The sequence below is a fragment of the Monodon monoceros genome, unplaced genomic scaffold, assembly GCF_005190385.1.
Source record: "Monodon monoceros isolate NGI ecotype Baffin Bay Population unplaced genomic scaffold, NGI_Narwhal_1 Super_Scaffold_16, whole genome shotgun sequence".
In the NCBI taxonomy this organism is placed as follows: domain Eukaryota; kingdom Metazoa; phylum Chordata; class Mammalia; order Artiodactyla; family Monodontidae; genus Monodon; species Monodon monoceros.
Window position 1 is genome coordinate 38,118,216 of NW_021703772.1, and position 18,598 is coordinate 38,136,813.

General features: G+C 37.5%; 1 protein-coding gene across 2 annotated transcripts in view; it reads left to right on the top strand.

Annotated features, from left to right (window-relative positions):
• Nucleotides 1-18,171, top strand: part of ANKRD44 (ankyrin repeat domain 44) — a 325,912-nt gene extending 307,741 nt beyond the window's left edge. Inside the window, exons 22-28 of one of the 2 annotated variants that reach the window (XM_029224527.1) lie at nt 716-803; nt 6,721-6,804; nt 7,828-7,973; nt 8,454-8,536; nt 10,494-10,576; nt 11,445-11,536; nt 13,910-18,171. In XM_029224527.1, coding sequence (XP_029080360.1) covers nt 716-803; nt 6,721-6,804; nt 7,828-7,973; nt 8,454-8,536; nt 10,494-10,576; nt 11,445-11,536; nt 13,910-14,157 — 824 coding nt within the window. In that variant the 3' untranslated portion in view covers nt 14,158-18,171. The remainder of the gene's footprint in view (nt 1-715; nt 804-6,720; nt 6,805-7,827; nt 7,974-8,453; nt 8,537-10,493; nt 10,577-11,444; nt 11,537-13,909) is intronic. The other variant, XM_029224528.1, reaches the window with a different exon arrangement.
• Nucleotides 18,172-18,598: the final 427 nt, after the last annotated feature.

Below are 18,598 nucleotides of genomic sequence, written 5' to 3' on the forward strand. Positions count from 1 at the left end.
ATCCTGTGACATCAATAGGGCCTGTATTCCTACTTTGAGTTTTTCTGTGTAGGAAACTGAGGCTCACAGATCACATAACGACTACACTGATAGAGCTGGGGCCTAACTTAAATTCAGTTGACTTGAAAACTGTCATTTTGTTGAAAATAATTATTCACATTCACTCATCTACTTATTAAAAAATACTTATTGGGTACATACTATTTGCCAGGAACTATTCTTGGTGCCATTTTAAATACTATATAGTGTTTTACAGTCAAAGCCCTTTCACTGGCATTATCTTAAATACTATTTTCTATCACTCACATCTTCCCTTCCCTAGGGTACATAATTATAAGTGAACCTAATCATATGGGTGAAAGGGAAACTTTCTATTATAAATATGGGCAAACTGAGGCATACCTATGTTAGGCATCTATCTATTAAGAGCTGAGAGTAACATAGAATTATTCTGCTTGTAAATGAGGTCTCTTCTCTTTCTCTCCACCAGCCCATATGGCCTTCACTGTTTTATTTATTCATTATGTCTCAGGACACCTGTGAGCATAGTTAATAACATTTTGACATTTGGTGAATTTTATTCCATGGAGAATGAATGTTCAGCTAATTCAGGAAAATTCATAGGCCAGAATTCAATACTTAATGAAAAAAAATAGATTGAATTAAACAAAGTTTCTTTCTTGGAAGCTCCCTAAATTCTTTCGATTCCTTGCAGGTAATGAAAACTGCATAGAGGTACTTTTGGAGCAAAAATGTTTTCGAAAATTTACTGGTAATCCCTTCACTCCACTGCACTGTGCAATGTAAGTAGAGATGCTGGGAGTTAATGGTGTTGCTTGAATTCTTTAAACTACACGTAGAGAAATTGCCTTTCGGGGAAGGAAAAAGGTTTTAGATTATAGATAAGACCAATATATTCCATTTCACTGCTAAAGGCAAATAGGTCTGATAGCAAAGTGCAGTCCATAACGTTAATGATTTTCTAGGAAATTTTTGTGGAGTGCCATGGTTCCAAGGTGGCTCACAGACCATCTAGGGAAACTGCAGGAAGGGGTGGACTGAGGAACACAGTACACACCTCCTGAAGAGCTCTTCAGATGTACCTCACATCTGTCTGCCAAATTCTAAAAAAAAGTTGGGGTTAACAGCATATGCCTGTGGGTGATTAGAAAGATATTCTGTACCAGTAAGACTTTTCATATGTGGTAATTCTCCATTCTTCATAATGTTGAAATTCTTTTTTGGTAAATGTAATTTTTGCTCCAGTCTCATAGTGTGAACCATTATTTAGAGAATACAGTGACTTTGAGACAGACTTCCATGGTAAGCTTGGGGGGCACATGGTCACCTGGGCCTGTGTTCATCTGGGGGTCCATGCTCACCTGGGCAGTGATGGACAGCCTGGGGGCCCAAGACTTGGGAGTGCTTTGTGTTTGCCTCATCTCTGTGCTTCACGTGAAGCTGGGTCATTTGATTGGAAAGATATTAGAGGTATAAAGTGGATCAAAAAAGAAGAGATAAGAGATTATGAGTAGGAGTGATTTTAAATCTGAGGAAACATGTCTTCTTCACTTTGGTGTATCTCCAAAACACCTAGCATGATGCCTTGTGTAAGTGGCGTGCAGTAAACTCCTTCCTGGAAGTAGGGGGTTCTGAAGAAATGCTAGCGGTTACAGAGTGTGTGCCTTTAGAACTGTTAAAATGATTAAAGAAGACTGTTGAAGCAGACTTGATTTTACACTTCATGAAGCAGGCAGTCTCCACTCTCAAGAGTTCAGAGAGCTGCAAAGTGGGGCAGGAGACAGGAAGCTTTTACAGGATGAAAAATAGGGAACAAGGAAGAGCAGGAATAAAACTAGCTGATTGGCTGGGGTTACATATCTGGCTTTATTTGAGGTATCATAGGAATAGGGCAGTCACCCATATAACTTGGCGCTCATGGACTGGCTACCTAGATGGTCTGACCTCTAGACAGATGGAACATTTACAAGAACATGAAAACTAAAAGTTAAGTTTCGTTTTGCAGACGTGCTTTCTCAGGATCAGCAGCACCTGGCCTACTGAGGAAAGGTTAATGCAAGATCATTTTGACAATTCCCCCTTTTGATCAGCCTCTGGCCAAGCAAGAGGTTTGAGCAAAGATGGTGTTGTAAGTTATTCTCAGTTACCATTGCCTCTTTGCGTTTCGGTAATATATTTCACAGGAAGTGATATCAGATTCATCATTCCAGTTGGAGAAAGACCATTTGTTGACTGATGGATGGCTGCGTACACTCACCTAAAACCTTGAGAGAACACAACAGACCAGAGAGATAATTATTATTAATAATAGTAAAAGTATTCCTAAGGTTTGCAGGGCAATCTTAAGCCAGGGTCCCCATGAACCAAACCAGCTAGAATCAAATACGTCAAGAAATGATCCCAAAGAGGGACCTACTTCTTTAAGCCAGTTGGTCAATTTTTATATTCCTTGTGACTCTGTCTCCATTTCCCCAGAATTGTTTATTCAGTGAGTTCGTTCCAGAGAAACTGAGGCATTAACAATCAGAGGGAAGTTTCTGTAGGCAGAACCACAGGATCACCAGCATTGTAGCAAATCCAACAGGTTGGAGGTTAGATTACCCCCCTTTGCAATGGCCTGACATATGTGAACAATGATATATCTTTCCAGGCAAGAGCAAGGCAAAGGTGGATAAAAAAATTGTAAAGACCTCCATGGTGTAAGAATAAGGAAAAGGATGGCCAGAGAGGGGAAGAGGAATGGAAAGAAACATTCTTGATCCAACATCTTGGGAGGAAGCAGTTTACTTCGGTGTTAGTTACTTCTGGTCAATTTGATTTTGAGGTCTCTGGCATTTGCCGAGGACTAGGTGTTAGGTGGAGCCTTCTTCAGTTTTGAAATACGCACTCAAAGTTCAACACTTTGTAATTTGGCAGCAGTGTCAGTGGTCAGGAGTACTTGGTAGGGTCTTTTCCATGAATCTCTTTTGCAAAAGCATCAGAGCAAAACAATTAACTGTCTACCAATGACAAAAGACTTAAAAATGCCTGTGGTTAAAGATCTGATGAGAGTTCATTATAATGGAATTAACAAGAAAATTTGGTTATTTCTGTGACACACAACATTTAACTGGAATAACTGGATAACTGGAATTATGACTGATAACATTATACCAGGACATACCAGATTTTTAGGAATTTTATACAATTTCTGGAACACATATAGATAACATAGACCCCTACAAATATAACCTAAGAAGGTTAAACATCACTTCTTATTTGACAATGCTTCCTAAGTAATTTAACATGTCAACTAAGCATAATTAGTTTAACATTTCTCTTTTGATAAAGAAAGAGAACAAATCTTTTGAGATATTCTAGGGGCCCTGTGGAAAAATCCCAACGTTAGTTTAAGATTTTATTTAGAATTTGATTTTAGGAAGTTTATCAGAATATCAAAAGCTTTTAAAATGTTTGATCAAATAGGATCATAGGTCACTGTGAAACAATAATTATCCATTTAACCAAAGTGACAGTTAAAGACTTCAAAGGCAAATATAGAACATTACGTAGCAGTTAAAAACAAAAACAAACACAAACCTTAGTTCTGTTAATATTGAGAAGATTGGTTTTTCTTAAGTAAGACCGGGTAAAGTCAGTGTGAAGCACAGTAAATTATTTTGGTGAAACACAAAATCTTTGCTTTTCAGGCAGATTATTTAAAAGGTAAAGAGAAACCTTTGTTTATAATTTCTTATTAAAAGGACACCAATAATCTTTAAAAAAAAAAAACTTTGTCTTTTTAACAGAGAGAAAACCAAATTCTAATTTTGCTTTACTGTACTTTTGATAGTAAAACTCATTTTTTATGGTAGTGTACATGTGGACATATGTACGCTACCAAATGTAAAATAGCTAGCTAGTGGGAAGCAACCGCATAGCACAGGGAGATCAGCTCGGTGCTTTGTGAACACCTGGAGGGGTGGGATAGGGAGGGTGGGAGGGAGGGAGACGCAAGAGGGAAGAGATATGGGGACACATGTATGCGTATAACTGATTCACTTCGTTATAAAGCAGAAACTAACACACCATTGTAAAGCAGTTATACTCCAATAAAAAAGTTTAAAAAAAAAAGAGGATCATAAAGATTAAAAAAAACAAAACAAAAAGGCCTCATTTTTTAAAAACTTAAGTCTATTCCAATCTTAGCCAACTCAACCACATGTAAACTTTCTTTTCCAAGATCCCTTTCCACAAATCTTCCACAACTTTCTTACATCCAGTCAGATTTTGTCCTATTTTTCCAATTCTGGAATAACCAGTCATTTTACTTTAAGACAAAGTTACTTTCTCTTTTCCCTTACCAAAACAAAATAAAATGAACAAACGATAACAAAAATGTCCTTCATACATTTTCTTATCCAAAAAATATATTCTGCTTTCCTACCTACTTTTCATATACAGTTGTTTTCTTTCACCCTTATTTCTAATTAGTTTTAATTGACTAAAATTATTAACCCTTAGAATCCTTAATTTTAAATCTTAAAACTAAGAAATAAGCAATTGTGGTCTGTGTTACACTAGTACTCTGTGGATTGGCAAATTTATGAATACACTTCGTAATTTTTAAAGTATATTCTTCCTTATAGTAAATTTTTCATCATGGCACAAAACATGTTTACTAATAGAACCAAATATCTTAGGTCCTCTGTAAAAGGAAGCCAAAAGTGGATAAACTTATGTTGAGTAAGTTTCAGTATTTTATCTTGTTTGGAAATGATCTAGATATTCAATGAATATCCATTGTTTAATTTATCTCAGTGTAGCCTTAAGGTTTCAACTTACCAAAAGCATTTTGGAAACTAAATTAAAGTGGACATACCATAAAGCATACTTGTTGAAAAGTTCATTTATAAACTTTTATCTTACTTACATCTATTTAATTTACAGTTCTTAACAATTATGTTTAGATTACTCATGAAAATTTCATGAGACATTAAACAACTAACCATCAGCTTAGGTTATTTTTCTTGCTGACAAATTCTGTAACAGAGATAACATGGGCTTACTTGACTTTTAGTAAACCTAGGTAGAATAAAAGTTGTATGTCTGCCTTATATTTAATTCTGATAAGTCTAAAGACATGCCTGTTTTAATTAAACCAAGGATTTGCATAAAACCTTCTAGGACAATCTTTTTTCCAGTTTCCCTGTTGATTGCAAATGAGACACCAATCTCTGGTGTTTTGATGACCGTGCAATGGTGTTTTAGGTTTTTGCCCTTGGAATTGTTGCAGCTATAAGGCCGGTAACTTTGAGAAGACTTTTGCTTATGGTCTTGTAGCCTCTTCAGAATGGAAAGGCAATTCAGGTAGAGGATCAGTAGACCCTGAGTACTCAGGTAAAGGAGGGCAGAGGGGAGTAGTAGGGTCACATTTGTCTTGTAGTCTTTTGTTTTAGGTACCTCTGCATCTTTAATTTTTCGTTAGCCTTTTGCAATAAATCTTTCAGTAAGGCTATTTTGGAATCTTGAAGCCTTCTGGGGGCTTCTGCATACCGATTAAAATAAGTATTCCATTCTGTTTGTTGATTTGGGAACCCTTGCTTTCAAGTGCACTTCTTAAATGAATCATCTTGTCTAACTGGAACATATAGCGTCTAGGACCACAGTTCTTAGACAAAATAAGCAGGTGTGCTGGAAGGTAGAGCACTCAGTTTTTTGAAACTTGAGGATTCTATTTCTTTAGCTAAGCCTGAGTTTCTTGGAGCCAAATTAATACCTAAGAGATGTGCTGCTGGGTTGGGGATTTTGTGGTGTTTTACAACGTACTTCATAGCATAGAAATTTTCTTGAGGTTTTCGGGTGACCTAGTGTCGATCTAAACCATTCCATGACCAGCTTAACCCAGCACAGGAGAATTAGATTTAGGTGCAAGCCCTCTAGCAGCTTTTCAGTGCTTGGTCCGTGCCCACCAATTTTGAGGCTTTGGCTTCTGAGATTCTCATTAACGATAGATCTATTGCTCTTTTCACGAGAAGATTTCTTTATCGTGGCAGATGCTCTAATGGCTTTCAGTGGTCTAACTTGTGCCCACTGAGATTTTGATGTGCCATTGGTCAAGACAGCCTGAATCCCTTATCTTATTTCCCCATGTCCCCCAGTGGTTTATGCTATGGAAGCTCTCTGGAAACTTTAATAAACCCTTTCTTTTAATAATTTTTGGGTAAAGTTTGTTTGGATTGGAAAGCTGCACGCAAGTGAGCAGAGCTCAAGTCTAAGAGTGACTTACCCATGGCCCTCGGTAATGACAAGAGGAACAATGAACTCAAAGGGTTCAGCAGGCACCTTGCCTGTGTGTCTTTCTTGCAGGTGTTTAGTAGTCAGCTTTGAATCTCATTCCCATCGGCAAAACTGTTAAAATGATTAAAGAAGACAATTTAGGTGATACAAAGTTTATTTAATAGTTCCTCAGGCAGGCAGTTCTGAGAATTCTTGGGAGTAGAGACAACCCACTTCATAACGTGTTAGAGAAAGTTTATTTGTATGACCTAAATTGTCTTCTTTAATCATAAATTAAACACAGACCGCAGATATTTGCATCAGTTTTTTTTTAATGTGTCAGATTATTAAACATATAGTGCATAGGAAGATGGAGTAGGAGGGGATATATAATTTTTTAGAGAGCAAGATTTTAAAATTTGAAATCTATTTTCATTTTAGAATAAATGATCATGAGAATTGTGCATCATTGCTACTTGGGGCCATAGATTCCAGTATTGTCAATTGTAGAGATGACAAAGGCAGGTAAGTGATCCTAGGATGGCATGGCTCTTGTCTTGATGAATCTTAGTCTGCTTTGTGGTTGCAGAGTGGCCAAACATCTATGTTTTTTTGATTGAAAAAGTAATATAAAAAGCATGGTTTAAAAAAAATTAAGTATAATAAACGATATATAATTTAAAGAAATGACCCTCTTAGCCCAGAAACCCCAGCCTCTTCCACTGAGAAACCCACTTTAAACTGTTCTTTCGAAATTTTTATATTCTCCCAAATATTTTCTAGACATAGCTACAAAAATATATAAAAATATATATGCTTCTATTCTTTTTATGCAAATGGGAACATTCTATAGAAATGCGCTGCTTTTAGCATATCTTGGAGCTCTTTCCGTACCAGAACATGTGTATGTGTATTTACCATGTTCTTTTTAAAGCTGCATATCATTCCATTGACTGGATATGTTATAATTTAATCAGCCTGTTCTGCTTTGAAGAGTATTTGGTTGTTTCAGATTTTTGGTATTTTAGAGAGTGGGGCAGTGAACAGTCTAGTACATTTGTCTGTTCACATGACCAAGTGTATCTGGGAGATAAAGTCCTAGACGTGGAATTGTTTGGTTCAAAGGTCATAGTGTTTAATTTTGATAAATCATGCCGAATTGTCCTCCCAAAGCAATCAACTATTCACGTTAAATAATGTAGGCTTTTTTAAAAATAGCCAATTGTCTACACATTTAAGGCTTAATTTTGGAAGTATGTTTATCAAAGATGAGAGAGAAGTCACTGGAACTCAAGATTAAAGGGTCCGTAAAGATGCTAATTGTATTATCAGGGCCACTTCCTATACCCCCCAAATCTGGTGGTGCTGTTCACATCGGTGACACTTCACTGTCCACCCCGAATGGCCTTTGGGGGAACCTGATAACCATTTCTGTAAGCTGATAAGTTTTAAATCCCTAAGACGATACCATGCACATGTTTCTCAGGCATATATAGAAAGAGAGTGTGTTTACAGGAAGTTAAAATCATACTTGTTTTAAATCGTTAGGACACCACTTCATGCAGCAGCATTTGCTGATCATGTGGAGTGCTTGCAGCTTCTTCTGAGACACAATGCTCAAGTGAACGCAACAGACAATTCAGGGAAAACAGCACTGATGATGGCTGCTGAGAACGGGCAGGCCAGCGCTGTGGGTACGTGCTTGACTTGTGGACTTCGAGTTTTATGCCTATCCAAAACCAAAGGCATGGAAAATCGAGCAATTGGTCATCCTCTTGGTTTATACATGTGAAAAAAGACCGACGTTTTATTTAGGCCATCTGATCTACCTGCTAGTCATCTTCAGTCCCCTGTTAACTTGGTTATTGATGGATTTTGTCAAACCGAGCCAACCTTTCCACAGTGAAATCTCTCAACATTTAGAAACCGAATAGAGCAGGATCATTTCATCTGGAAATAACAAAATTGTAAAGGGAATTAAAATTAATGCCTATGGACCTTGGATTTGAATAGAACAGCTATGGCAATAAATTGCTCCTTTTTTCTTCAATAATATTAAATATGATTATGTGAGCTGTACAAATTTAAATGTGTTATTGTTTTGGTAGTAACTTCTCCAAAATGCATGTAATTAACGTGTAGCCTGAGTAACTTTCTTTTGGCTTTTTCTGCAGATGTTTTGGTGAACAGTGCCCAGGCTGACCTGGCTGTAAAGGATAAGGACTTGAACACACCCTTACATTTGGCTAGTAGTAAAGTATGTAAATGAACTTGAAACACTGTTATTTAGAATAATAATATAATGATAATAACAATAATACCTAAATCTATCTATCTCAGAAGTGTGTATCGCGGCTCTTAATTAAGATGTCTGTTGTCACTTTCAGTGGAACTGAAAGGGGGAAGCAAAGGGCAGACGCACACAAGGGTTGAAGGGCTGTGCCTTTCATGGCATTTGCCACTTGAAGTCTTGCCACAGCCTGGCTTGATGCTGCCACTGTATTTGTCTTCATGGTTGTGGCACCACATTTTGCTTTTAAACACAGGTTAGGAGCTCAGTTATCAGTTCCACATGCTTTCATTTTGTTCCACTTGAACACATTGTAATAACACAGCCAAAAAATACTCTCCTATGAGGCAAATAAATGTGCTCATGTATGCTTCTATTCTCCCCTTTTTTCTGGTGCATAGTTCAATGCAAAGAATGTGCTTGTTTTTTTTAATAGCATCGTGTTCACATATAGCTCAAGGTTCCTGCTTCTGTAAAAGATAAATGTATGATTTTATGAGAGTGGGATCATACTGTTTGACAACCTGCTTTTGTTACTGAATCATATATTATGAATACCTTTCTTTTAGACATCATATATTATAGTGTCTTAGAAGATGTGTAGTATTCTGCCTTAGGGCTGTGCCATCCTTTATTCAACCCATCCCCTATTGTTAAACGTTTACTTGTTTTCAAATATATGCTGCTATAAATGATGCTAAGTGTAGATAATAATAATCTAAATAAATTCCTATTTATGAAATTAGTGAGTCTAAGGCTATGAACATTTTTAAGACCAAATTGCCCCGTAATAAGGTTACAACCATTTACCCTTCTCCAGCACTACATCAGAATGAAAACTCCATGGACACTTCTAAAATTATCTTTAAGTGTCTCTCTTATAAGGCATTATAATATGATGCCAGTTATCACCAGTGATGGTGGTTTGTTTCAATGTAGTTGTAGTATTAAAGGTGTTATCTATACCCAGTGGTACCAGAAGTCTCAGCTATTCCTTTCATTGGTTGCATTTTCTCATTTCACGCTCTGAGAAGCCTTTGGAAACCACAGAAAGTGCTCAGGTTCATGAAATTCATTTCAAGGTTTGTGTTTTTGTGAGTATAAGTACAGTGCTTCCCAGACTTCATTGTGCAAATGAATTGCCTGAGGATCTGGTTAAAATACAAATTCTAATTTAGGAGGGCTGGATGGGAGCCTGAGATTCAGCATTTCTAACTCCCAGGTGAAGCTGATGTTGCTGGTGTGTGGGCCACATTTCGAGTATCCAGGGTTTAAGAAGTGGCGACCCCTTAACAGGGCACTAGACCTGAAGTTGTGAAAGTGTCTCTGATTCATCAGTTGATTTTTAAAAAGTTATCAACCATCATTAGTCATAAGATACAGAGGTATCTTCTGGATGAGGAAGAAAAGAATGACCTTTCCTGAAAAAGATTCTCTTCATAATATAAGGCAGCCAGTGTTGATGGATGATACAGATAACAGATACAACGGGAATTCCAGTGATGGGATCACTGACGTGGTGTTTGAAGGCTTGAGGAAGGATATGGGACTTGACTTGTGTTTAAAAAGCATTGCTGAAGAATTTAAAGGACACTCCTAATTCTGCTCTCCGTTTACCAGCTGACCTAGCTGAGCTAGCTTCTGCTTCAGCTCTCTGGACATTAATTATAAACGTTATCTTAGAAATAACAATATTTTAGATCAGATTTATATTCATCAAGTCCTAATAGACCTTATTTAGAATCTTTGAAAACCTAAGGCTGTTTAACCATTTGCTTTCAGAAGAAAAAAGAATTACTCAGAAAATAGCCTATTTTGTTATTAGACAGGGCATACATTTTAACTTTAAAGCATAATGAAGTGATTTTTCCAGAACTTTTCTGTATCTCTGTCCCATGTTTCATATCTTTTTTTTTTTCATTAGGGTCATGAAAAATGTGCCTTGTTAATACTTGACAAGATACAAGACGAGAGCCTTATTAATGCAAAAAACAATGCACTGCAGACGTAAGTGTGGCTACTAAAGTTTGACCAAGTCCCAGATTCATAGTCATTTATTCAACAAACAATAAGAATTTGCTGTATGCCAGGCTAGAGCTGGGAGCGCAGTGGTGAAAGGCACAGACCTGGCTTCTCCTTCGTGAAGTTTAAGGTCACATAACTACAAATGGAAAACAAGTTTTATAAATCAGGTTCCCAGAATACATTTGAAGCATTTCTAAGCTATTTTCTTAATTATATTTTAATATAATTCAGTGTAATCCTTAGCGTGAAAGACCCAAAAGCTGCTTCATTTTCCATTTTGGGAAATTACCTATGCATTCGTTTTAAGGGCAAAGGAATATTAGGATTTTTTTTCATTAAGATTCTTAAGCAGCATAGCAGAATATATTGGGTATAATATTATTCTTTAAGGTATTCTAAATTCAACAAAACATCATTTACTGCATTTAGTAATAACAAGGAGGCTTAAGATTATGTAATATGGGTGATAGTGATACCAGTCATACTGATGAACTGTGTGAAACAGTGATTCAAATGCTGACATAGAAAGCAAGGGTTAAAGAACCTTCTAGAAAACACACGAGAGCTTGAGTTCTTCTTCTGGCTTCTTGTGTCCTGTCACTAAGGTTGTTTGAGGTGTAGAGTATTTGTAATATCTGCAGAGAAATTTGGGCCAGCATGGAAGAACAGTTGGATCATTAGCACCTGGAAAGGATGTGGTGAACAAATATCTTTTTTTGAAAAAGTAAAAATATTCATGTGCTATTTATAGATTCTCAAGTCTTTTCCTTTTAGCCACTCAGACTACCCAAAATGCCACATTCTCACACAAATATATATCATAGTTGATGCTCGCTGTTGTCTTTTTTAGACCCCTCCACGTTGCTGCGCGCAATGGCTTGAAGGTAGTCGTTGAGGAGCTGCTAGCCAAAGGGGCTTGCGTACTTGCTGTAGATGAAAATGGTAAGTGGAAAAAGTAAGCCATTACTGCAGGTACCTCGCACCTGCGGTGAAGCCAGAGGAAAATGAGAAAGCCAGGAGCTAGATAAAAAGGCAGTGAGAACTCTCTTCCCCTTGGAAGTTCCCTGTGTGTGAGCAGTCAAACAAGAATAATTTGTCCTGTCTGTCGTTGTAAGACATATAGTCTCCCTGCAGCCCCCAGTGCCTTCCATGTGCATGTAATGTCAGCAGCTGGTCTCAAACTCCTCAGCGTGGTGGTTAAAATATGTTAGACACACTCAAAAACTTTCAACTTGGCATTCAAACCCAATTCTAACTGCATATGCTGAAGAGTTAGGGATCATACATGTCATGAGTGCATGCTCAAGGGCTCGAATTAAAACAAAATCTTTGTATTTCAGTTCATTCTGAGATCAAACCTCTTATTATTATTCTTTTAAGAACAGATCAGAACTCATATTTCCAGTATGGATATTTGGGGAACATGAGTAAAATTTTTAAATTAACATTTAGGCTTGAAAGGCTTCTTGTGATCTATAGCACGTTCCGTTTCTAAATGAGCTAACTCTTAACAGAAGCTTTCTACTCTGCTTCCTGAAAACTTTTGAAAGCTAATGAATACTAGAATTGTATTAAACTGCCATGCCTTTGAACCTTGGGGAGCAAAAGAGGAACTTCTGGTTATTTATGAATTAAGTAATTTTTTGAATGTGGCATTAATTGTAGCATTTAATTAAAGTATTTTAAAATGTATTAACATAACTCAATTAACTGCTTATTACAGGTATTGGAATTAGCAGCTCATGCCTATTTCTCAGAAGTAAGCAGCCATATGACATCATTAGCTAACTCCTATTAGTTTTGGTTTTGCAGCCCCATTTATCCTAGCATGTACCCCGCTCTGTCCCCAACCTGACTCATGTAGGAGGTGCAGAAAGTTCTCTATTACTCCATCTCCTTGGTCCTCCTGCCTCACCCTCCCTCACCTTCTTATCACGACTATATATATATATATATATATATATATATATATATATATACACACACCTTGGGGTTGGCATGTAGAGGCCCACAGGTTTTCTGCAAAATGACTAAAGAGACCAGAATAAACTAGTGTAAGTCTGCTGTATCTGAAGCTTGTCCAGCCCACAGCAACCTTAGGAACAAGAGCCCCAGGCCTATAGAACTGCAGCCTGTGTCCGAGCTTAGCTACATCCCAAAGATCTAGGAACATTTGGGACAATTTTGTACAGCACTACAATCTTAATTCCTTTACTCATCACGGACCTTTGTGGAATGGAATGTTAAGATATCTGTCCATTCTTGTTTGTTTTCATACCAGGGAAAGGAATCATCTGTTAAGGGGGGGAGAGGAGCAGAAATCAGGTCAAATGCTGATAACACAGCAAAAAATTAAGTTTTATTGAGCCAGTGCCTCTGAATAAATGAGCGAGTGGTTAGTAGGAAGTTTAGCCAGCACAAGGGGCTGGAACCCCTTTCCAGCCAGTAGAATAAAGGTTGAATAAGAGTAGATGGAGTCAAAAGACTTTATCTACCTCCCCATGGCACCTGCTTCGTGAGTTGAGATAGTTTTCTTTTCTGGACTAGACCCATCAAGTCCAAATGGCAGAGAATGACAACTCTATGGCAAATAGCAATTTCCACACATCCGTTACATTTAGGACTTGGGACTTTGGCTGGTGGTGTTAATATTACTTAAAATGCTGTTTAAGTTTCTTTTAAATGATAGTACATTTCATCACATACAGCAGGTGCTTTCCTGTGTCTGATCTACTCAAATGATTCCATTTCTCCAGAACCAGTTACCTGTGCATACTTTATAGAAAATATATATGAAGTGACAGAACGGTGTTACTGACTCTTACAGACATCTGATTCTTGACATCCTTTCTAATCTGACACACGATTACCTACAGTGGAAAGTCATTGTTCTCAGAATGAGAGTGCTCTGGCCCCAGCCCGAAGCGCATGGTGTGTGCGTGTGCTCTCAGGTGGAAACATCTTTCTGATTGTCCTGTGGCTGTTTCTTGTGGAATTGTGTCCCACCCCCGTCCCCTCGTGTTTCTGTTCACTAGACGAAGGCTGAAATTCTGCCTAACTTCCGATAATATAATGCTTTGTTGTTGTCATGTAAGCAGGAAAAAAAACCGAAACCTTCCATCAAATGTCTCCCATTCCCAGTCCCCTCCAGCCTCACCCTAAGCATGACTTGGGGGAAATAACTCCTTTGCCTGGCATGATTTCTAACTTGACATACATCTCTGCGTGTGAGGTCGTTCGAGATGTACTGTGGGATGCTCACACCACCTCTGGATTGCCTGGACTAACCACTGCCTTGTCTGCATTTACGCCCAGGTCATACCCCGGCCCTGGCTTGCGCCCCTAACAAAGACGTGGCTGACTGCCTGGCCCTCATTCTGGCTACCATGATGACTTTTTCTCCTTCCAGTACCATGACGGCTGTCAACTTCGTTTGTTTTAAAAAAGACAGTTTGAGCAGGACAACCCTCTCCAACCTGGGTAGCATGGTTAGCCTGTGCAGTAACAACGTAGGCTCGGAGGATGGGTACAATGAAAATGATTCTGATTCGGAAACGTTTTGACTTTGGACCGTAGAAGCTTTTCCTTGATCACCCATGTTGGAGGAAGGGAAAGAAGCTTGAATTCCAGGTTTATGTTGTGTTCAAGTATTATTATGGGCCCGAGCTTCCAGAAGCCAGTAGAGAAGGAATTAATTAAACTGAGGGAAGGCAGCTAGGCTGTAGGGCAAAGCGCTCACACAGATGGGCCTCGATTTTGCTTTGTTTCATATTTTCCCTAGATCTGAGATACTTCTGTGAAAGTCTACCTCTCATTTTAAGTAAGGAATAAAAAAATGCATTTAATTCTTTTTCTTTGTGGATAGTGCAACTGAGAGGGAACTGGTCTCTAAAAGATTTTTTTTCGTGTACTCGCTCGGCGGTGAGTTCTCAGAAGTGTATCAATATGACATTCATGTCCCCCAGGAGGGGAGGGAATGGCTGGGTAGGAAATGCCTCAAACCTCTTCTCACTTTGATGTTTACTTCCTTACTAGAAGCCAAAGGTAGAGGTGTTCATCTTCAGAAATAATGCCTTCATCTTCAGAAATAATCTTTTTAAAGGAGTCCAATTATTCATATCCTATGTATAGTAAGCACTTAAATATCCAGAACTTCTTCTTGAGGATTTTTGTTAAAGTTGCCAGATGAAGGGAAAAGTTCACGGAAATTGAACTTGCTTTCTTCATTTAACATAAAGGTAGCACTCAGTGATCCCCATAACAAGCCTGTGACTAATTTTCACCCGAGTGATCGAACCCAAATCTCTCCAGTAACATTTCAGGTGAAAATTATATTGCACCAAAACTTTGAGACATAATGCAAATATAACATGAAACTACCCTTTATTAATTTGTCTGTAAATCAAAATACTAACTTTATGAAAACATAGGAACCATCAGTATTGTTCATCAATAGTAAAATGTTAAATGAGCTTCTCGGTCAAAGTCATGCCCCAGTGAGTGGAAGTGTGACTCCAAAAGGGAACAAAGTGAAAGCACGATGTAGAAATGGGCAATGTGGAAATTAAGGCCAATTAAAGTTGCTTGATGATGAAATCACCGTAGTGAATACCGTGTCTGCTCCCTCTGCCAAAGCTTCTAGGTCAAATGGACCCCGTTCCACACCTGGAATAGCTGTACAAAAAGAAGAATGAGACTTTTTAGATTATGCACATACACATGCACACGTATATGTATGTATTTATATATATATGTCTGTAGTTCGTCAACCAGCTACCCACGAGGACCAAAACCCTTCCGTCTGAAATGGAAGATTTAAATTGTTTTCCTTCGAAGTGGAAGTGAGAACTGAAATAGCTTTTCTATGGAGTTAAGATGTAATCTTTTTGCGTAACAGTCTTTGTTGTGTTTTATATTTCTTATGACACAGATTTCTAGTTGATGGCTTAACATTTGTAACTGATAATGTGTTGACTACAAGCTTATTTTTTCGCCAAACTAGAGAAAATGTGCATATACTTTTGATGTAAATGTGTTTGTATTTATTTGAAATGAAACAAATGCCGAGGAAACATCCATTGTTTGTTCTCTGTTTTAATTCCTACTTGTCTTACTTGGAATCATGAAAAAGCCGGAAAATACACAGGACTCTCCCTGGGCTGGCCCGCAGTCCTGGGGCCAAGCCCAGCAGCATTTCCACTCCTAAGGTTTCCAGCCAGCCCTCAGGTTCTTCCACGTCGGTCGGAAAGGGGTAAAACATCAGTGGCTCAGCCCGTGTGTAGCCAGCTCAGAGCTTAAAAGACACTGCAGTCCTGTGATCTTCTGCGAGATGAAAACTGAAGTGTGTACTGGATCATATGCCCAAAAGTGGCCCAAAGAAAGATATAGAAATTATCCTGAATGCGCTGAAAAATCTCACATGATCCCAGCAACCTAATGGGAAACTATGTCAGTGCGTGGGCACATGTACCAAGAAGAGAAATAAAAATCACCAGCTCATGCTATTTTCCACTTGAGGAAGAGACAGGAAAGAAACATGTTGCATTAAGGTAGTGCTCTCCGACATTTTATAATCGATTCCATTTTCACCCTGAAAATTTCTATCTTATAATATACGTGAGATATTTTTAAAACAGTGTTCTATCATGTCTGGATCAAATACAGATACTGTATTATATATTTCATCTAATTGTAAAAGACTTTAATCTTACTCTGTAATATCCTGGATTTAATTAAAAACTCATGCTGGGTTCTTCACAAATGAGAACTTGTTCAGAGGACTTCTAAGAACTGGTATTAATTTCACTGAAAAATTTTGACACCACCATATTGTTTTTTTAATTCTTGGTGTTGTGTTCCCCTCCTTCCTCTGTCCTTTCTGTTTGTTTCGAGAAGATGAGTTTCGAAAAAGTGGATAAATTGCTAATGAGCAGTAATGACCTTATCTTTACCAAAACCCTGAAAATAAGGGAGATCTAACACTGAAGAAGCACGATATACTGCGGAGTCTTTTTCTAGAAGTGAATGGAAATCTTGCTCAGTTGGCATTTAAAGCAGGATATGCGATGCCTGCTTTAATGGTGAAGCAGCATTAACATTTTTCCCCGGAGAGTAGCACAGAGAACAAGAAACATTGCAGCAAAACAGTAAGCCACGCGACATTATCTCCACGGAGCTGCGTTCTGACTTCTCCCCACTCTTTCACTACTAGAAAGAAGGAAGACAAAGGAACAAAATGAAATCATGCTATGAATTGTTCACTGAATCCATCTCTCGCCCGCGCTCTCTTTCTCTTTCTCCCTCTTCCCCAGACCAATTCTTTTCCTTTAAGAAACGACTTTAAAAACTATGAGTTCTGCTTTTCACATACATCTCTTAGAAATAAAGCTAGATTTTCCACATAGCTTTCTAAGAAAAACAAAAACAGAAAACATTGTGCTTTTACCTTAATGTGTTCTTTTTAGACTGTATTTTAACCACAGCCACGGGGATCATGTTTCATCGCACTTACCTATTCGCCGGTGTCTGCCTATCCTGGGTAAATATGTTACTATCTCCAAATTGCCTAAAATCTGCTATGATTCCACAGTAAATAGCTCAGGGGATTTCTATTTATCACTACTAAAAGGGCACCATAGTATGTTTTGGTACTTTAGGCAGTAAACAGCTGCTTGGTTTATTATTTTATTATTAAATTAGGACAAGAACATCAAATGGATTTGCTGCACTAGTAATTCTTCGTACTGTTGAGCAACTAGGTTTGCTTATCTGTTGTGTTGGTTGAAGAGCTCATCCCTTTTTTTGTCTTGTAATATGAAGTTAGAGTGCCTTTTTATATTTGTATATTCTGAAAATGTTCTGTGAAATGTTTGGTATTTTTTTCATTTGAGTGTTATCAGAGCAATATAATACCAGTGAGTTTTCATTTCCTTTCATGGCCTTTCTTTGAATGTATAAAGTGTCTTTTTACTCCTTCCCCTTTTACCTGCTTTGAAATGAAAATGAAGATGCAAAGTTTTCTATAGGAATTGTTTGGTATTGCAGTGCTAAACTGCTTTCTTTTTACAAAACTGTAAACCATAGGTCAGTGTTATAGGGCAAGAGCATTTTAAGATAGTGACAATCTGAGTGTGTGTATAAAATGTAATTCTAAGCGTTTCTTATGCAGTGATCTAAAAATTCAATGCAAATATCTTTTGTTTGGTAGTTTTGTCTATATATTTTATGCTTTAGCATGTGCAATATATCTTTGTAAAGCACGATGATACAAATCTGGTGCCAGTGTTATATTTTGCATAACATATTTGTAACAGCATAAAATATTGTTTGATGATTTCAGTGGGATTTTTGTCTGTAATGTTTTCTTATGTAAGTTGGAGTTGAATGACTCTGGTAAATGCCATGACTGTAAAAATGAGGAAATGACTTTGAACCAATCTGAATCTTCTCAAGCACAGTTTAATACTTTTTCAACTACTGAATGCTAATAATGTAATGAAGTACTTAACTATATATGCTATGGAAATGCATTCAGATGGTTATTTTTACAAATAAAAGCGGTACAAATATTGTTGCAATTTGTGTTGTCTTTAATTTTTCCAGTTATGCTAATTTTACCACTTATTCTGCTAACTTAAACCTTTGTCCCCTGCCGAAGCCAAATAACCTTAAATTTTGAAAATAATCAAGATAGAAGTGTATCTCCATATTTTCTATTTCTGTTTATATAATCACAATTAGAGCAAAAAATTTCAAACAGATATTTTATGTTTATTTTACCTGTTTATGCCTCCAACTTTTTCCATAAAAATTTAAGCTGGCTTGCAACAAAGACATGTGAAACTAGAAATAGAAAAATTAGGACAAGAAAAAGAATTCAAACAAATATGGGAATCCTGAAATTTAATGCAGCGGCTGTAACTGAACTTGAATTTGGTCTAGACTTCCTTACAGCCAAAGTAAGAGGGAAGTGTGATTAACTCTATAGATCACTATATCAGAAAA